This window comes from Chiloscyllium plagiosum, unplaced genomic scaffold (assembly GCF_004010195.1).
Source record: "Chiloscyllium plagiosum isolate BGI_BamShark_2017 unplaced genomic scaffold, ASM401019v2 scaf_78773, whole genome shotgun sequence".
In the NCBI taxonomy this organism is placed as follows: domain Eukaryota; kingdom Metazoa; phylum Chordata; class Chondrichthyes; order Orectolobiformes; family Hemiscylliidae; genus Chiloscyllium; species Chiloscyllium plagiosum.
Window position 1 is genome coordinate 1,588 of NW_025202242.1, and position 4,986 is coordinate 6,573.

General features: G+C 56.0%; 1 protein-coding gene across 1 annotated transcript in view; it reads right to left on the minus strand.

The window, feature by feature from the left end:
• Positions 1-539: 539 nt before the first annotated feature.
• LOC122546201 (von Willebrand factor A domain-containing protein 5A-like) overlaps positions 540-4,986 on the minus strand; it is a gene marked incomplete at its 3' end in the record, with an annotated part of 5,481 nt that continues 1,034 nt past the window's right edge. The window contains exons 3-5 of the mRNA XM_043684996.1: positions 3,776-3,920; positions 2,204-2,283; positions 540-654 (exon numbers count right to left, since the gene is read on the minus strand). Coding sequence (XP_043540931.1) covers positions 540-654; positions 2,204-2,283; positions 3,776-3,920 — 340 coding nt within the window. The remainder of the gene's footprint in view (positions 655-2,203; positions 2,284-3,775; positions 3,921-4,986) is intronic.

The window sequence follows — 4,986 nt, forward strand, 5'->3', positions numbered from 1 at the left end:
TGTTTGGGGAATTACCCCCCAGTCAGTGTCGGGGTTTGGGGGAATTACCCCCGAGTCAGTGTCAGGGTTTGGGGGAATTACCCCCCAGTCAGTGTCAGGGTTTGGGGGAATTACCCCCCAGTCAGTGTCGGGGTTTGGGGGGAATTACCCCCCAGTCAGTGTCAGTGTTTGGGGAATTACCCCTCAGTCAGTGTCGGGGTTTGGGGAATTACCCCCCAGTCAGTGTCAGTGTTTGGGGAATTACCCCCCAGTCAGTGTCAGGGTTTGGGGGAGTTACCCCCCAGTCAGTGTCGGGGTGTTTGGGGGAGTTACCCCCCAGTCAGTGTCGGGGTGTTTGGGGGAGTTAACCCCCCGTGTCGGGTTGTTTGGGGAATTACCCCCCAGTCAGTGTCAGGGTTTGGGGGAGTTACCCCCCAGTCAGTGTCGGGGTGTCCGGGGAGTTACCCCCCGTCGCTGTCTGAGCTCAGGGTTAAGCCCCAGCCCCTCTGCACTCCCCCCTGACCCGGTCAGCTCCGATCACCCTGACAGGACCCACGTACCTTTGGCTGCATCCTCTCCTTGCCGGTGATGAACTCAGCGTTCCCGGAGGCCACCTTGGCGATGCCTTTGATCAGCTGTGTCGAGGCCCCCTGCCCGATCCCGAAGGAGAAGCACCTGGACCGCGGGAGGGAACAGCTCGGATTACTGGGAGGAGCCGGGCCAGGGCGGCAGGGGCGCGGCAGGGTACAACAGAGTCGATGGGCTGAGCGGTCTCACTGGCCAGTTCCATCGACTCAATCGAGGGTTTGCTGCTGAAGTCGGGCCTCTGGGTAAAGGTCTGTGCCTTGCCATTTTGTACACAGTCCCATTCATCATAGCGGCTCAGTAGTTAGCGCCGCTGCCTCGCAGCGCCAGGTTCAATCCCCACCCTCGGGGGTGACTCTCTGTGTGAAGTTTGCCCATTCTCCCCCCAGTGTCTGTATGGGTTTCATCCAGGTGCTCTGGTTTCCTCCCACAGTCCAAATATGTGCAAGCTAGAGTAGGTTAGCCATGTTAAATTACCCATAGTGCCCAGGGATGTGCAGGTTAGGGTGGATTGGCTAAATTACCCATAGTGCCTTGGGATGTGCAGGTTAGGCTGGATTGGCCATGCTAAATTACCCATAGTTCCCAGGGATGTGCAGGTTAGGGTGGATTGGCTTTGCTAAATTACCCATAGTGCCCAGGGATGTGCAGGTTAGGCTGGGTTGACCGTTATAAATTACCCATAGTGCCCAGGGATGTGCAGGTTAGGCTGGGTTGACCGTTATAAATTACCCATAGTGCCCAGGAATGTGCAGGTTATGCTGGGTTGACCGTTATAAATTACCCATAGTGCCCAGGGATGTGCAGGTTAGGCTGGGTTGACCGTTATAAATGACCCATAGTGCCCAGGGATGTGCAGGTTAGGCTGGGTTGACCATTATAAATTACCCATAGCGCCCAGGGATGTGTAGACTACGTGGGTTAGCCCTGGAAAATGCAGGGCTCGGGCTCGGGTGGGTTGGGTGCTCTTTGCAGGGTTGTTGCGGGACCGGGTGGGCCGAATGGCTGCTTTCCGCAGTGCAGGAACTCCACAATCCAACGGTCGAGCCAGCAAAGCGAAGATTCCAGCCGACGAGGCTTCTGGTTGATGTGTTGCCCAACTGCCATTGTGGACAAACAGCCACCAGTGGGGGCACTGTCAGGCCAATGGGCTCAGAACGCCCGTTGACCTTGTGCCCGTTGGCCGAGGGCTACAGATCAGCCCTTTGGGAGGGGAGCGGGAGAAAGATATCTCCCCTTGAGCACGTTCTTCCTCCCATAACGGTTGTGTGACCTTTATCGCCACCCCAGACCGGGGGCCTTCGCTCAGCGTCTCTCTGACTGGCAGTCCCTTTGACAGTGCCCAGTGACTGGCCAAGCTAGGGTGTCGTCTCTGGCTGATGGAGTTCAAACATTTAGACTCATCCAGACGAGGGCCGGGGGGAGGGGGGGTGGGAGCATTCCGGAGAGGCCAAGGATGGCAAGGTAAGGGGAGATATTTTGGAAGGCCGAGGGATGTTTCATGCCATGAAATGCACACTCAGAGAGTCGCACCTGGTCCCCCGGGCGTGCCTGTCTCAGGGGCACGGACCGCGTCCAAAACCACCCCCCCACACCCACCCAGCGCGCCCACAGACAGAAAGGCCCCAGACCCTGTTACCTGTGATTGTGGGCGTTCTTCTGAACCTCGTCAATCACCATCTTGGTGTTGGACACCTCTCCGTCAGTAAAAACGAAGAGCTGGAAGAACAGAGGAAAGGAATTAGTGGGCGGGGGGGGAGAGAGATGTCACAGTCTCAGAGCAGCACACAGGGATGCTCGCTTGCTCGCTTGCTCTCTCATTCGAGGGAGATCACTGCCGGTTTAACCCAAAGGTGATCCCACCTCAGCGAAGGTGGCATTTTCATGGTGACCCTCAGCCGGTGTTGGCGGTCACTCAGTATCACACACCCGCCGTCCAGCCAACTGAGCTAACCGTCAACTATCTCTGTGCGGGAGAGTGAATGTGAAGGTGTGTGAGTGGCTGAGGGAGTGAGAGGCAGTGTGAGTGTGTGTGTGTGTGTGTGTGTGTGTGTGTGTGTGTGAGAGAGAGAGCATGTCTGTACGCACGAGAGTGTGTGTGTCTGGGTGTTTGTGACTGTCTGTCTGTGTGTGTGTTTGTGTGTGTGCACGAGCAAGTGTTTCGGTCTGTGTGACATTAAAAAAGACGCAAGCGTGTCTCAGTGGTTAGCACTGCAGCCTCACAGCACCAGGGACACAGGTTCGAGTCGAGCCCTGGGCAACTCTCTGTGTACAGTTTGCACGTTCTCCCCGTCTCTGCGTGGGTTTCCTCCAGGTGCTCCAGTTTCCTCCCACAGTCCAAAGACGAGCTCAGAGTGGATTGGCCATGCTAAATTACCCACAGTGCCCAGGGATGTGCAGGTTAGGGTGGATTGGCCATGCTAAATTACCCATAGCGCCAATGGATGTATAGGTTAGGGTGAATTGGCCATGCTAAATTACCCATAATGCCCAGGGATGTGCAGGTTAGGGTGGATTGGCCATGCTAAATTACCCATAGTGCCAAGGGATGTATAGGTTAGAGTGGATTGGCCGTGCTAAATTACCCACAGTGCCCAGGGATGTGCAGGTTAGGGTAGACTGGCCATGCTATATTACCCATCGTGCCCAGGGATGTGCAGGTTAGGGTGGATTGGCCATGCTAAATTACCCATAGTGCCCAGGGATGTGCAGGTTAGGATGGATTGGGCATGCTAAATTACCCATAGTGCCCAGGGATGTGCAGGTAAGGGTGGATTGACCGTGCTAAATTACCCATAGTGCCCAGGGATGTGCAGGTTAGGGTGGATTGGCCGTGCTAAATTACCCATAATGCCCAGAGATGTGCAGGTTAGGGTGGATTGGCCGTGCTAAATTAACCATAGCATCCGGGGGTGGGCAGACTGGAAGGGTTAGCCATGGGAAATGCAAGGTTTTAGGGATGGCGTAGAGCGGTGGGTCTGAGTGGGATGAGTTAGTGTGGACTCGATGGACCGAATGGCCTGCTTCCCACACTGCCGGGATCCTATGACACTCCATCCACGCTGGGTCTTGGGCCACATAGCATGGTAGGCTTCAGCTCAAGGCTGGGAGCGCGCTGTGGAATCATCAGAAGGCTGGAAGGCCACACTGAGGTGCATTCTGGGTACTACCTGGAGGGCTCCCGGCACATTCACCCTGAGCCTTTGCCTACCTGCCGTGGGTGGGATGCCTTACAAGGCTTGCTGTAAATGGCACGGAGGGGTTCGAGGATCTCTGTGCCGCCCATGTCTGCCGACATACCATCCAACATCGCCAGGGCAGTCTTCATTGACTGCTGATTGTACTCGACGCTCTCACTGCAGGGAGATGGATTGGATTAGATTCCCGTCAGTATGGAAACAGGCCCTTCGGCCCAACAGGTCCACACCCTCCCTGTGCCGAATAACCTGCCCAGACCCATTCCCCGACATTTACACTTGACTAATGCACCTACACATCCCTGGGCACTATGGGTAATTTTGCAGGGCCAATCCACCCTCACCTATACATCCCTGGGCACTATGGGTAACTTAGCATGACCAATCCACCCTGACCTGCACATCCCTGGGCACTATGGGTAATTTAGCACGGCCAATCCACCCTAACCTGCACATCCCTGGGCACTATGGGTAATTTAGCATGCCCAATCCACCCTAACGTGCACATGCCTGGGCACTATGGGTAATTTAGCATGCCCAATCCACACTAACCTGCACATCCCTGGGCACTATGGGTAATTTAGCATGCCCAATCCACCCTAACGTGCGCATCCCTGGGCACTATGGGTAATTTAGCACGGCCAATCCAGCCTAACCTGCACATCCCTGGGCACTATGGGTAACTTAGTATGACCAATCCACCCTAACCTACACATCCCTGGGCACTATGGGTAATTTAGCATGGCCAATCCACCCTCGTCTATACATCCCTGGGCACTATGGGTAACTTAGCATGGCCAATCCACCCTAACCTGCACATCCCTGGGCACTATGGGTAATTTAGCATGGCCAATCCACCATAACCTGCACATTCTTTGGATTGGGGGAGGAAAACGGAGCACCCGGAGGAAACCCATGCAGACACGGTGGTGGGGCGGGGGGTGCCAGGGTCCCTTGCGCCGTGATTATATCTCCTGAGTGTAGTCAATGCTCGCACTGCAGGGAGATAGCGGGAGGGAGGGAGAGAGCGGGAGGGAGAGAGAGCGGGAGTGAGGGAGAGAGCGGGAGGGAGCGAGAGCGAGCACAGCTTAGAGAGGCAGTGGGACATTGACACATCGATTCGACCCAACCTCCACCCGAGCCAGCACACCCCACAGCCGCAGCCAAGAGATCTGCAGCATCCACGGCGATACATCAACGGCCACGCGCTGGCAGCTCTACCCCC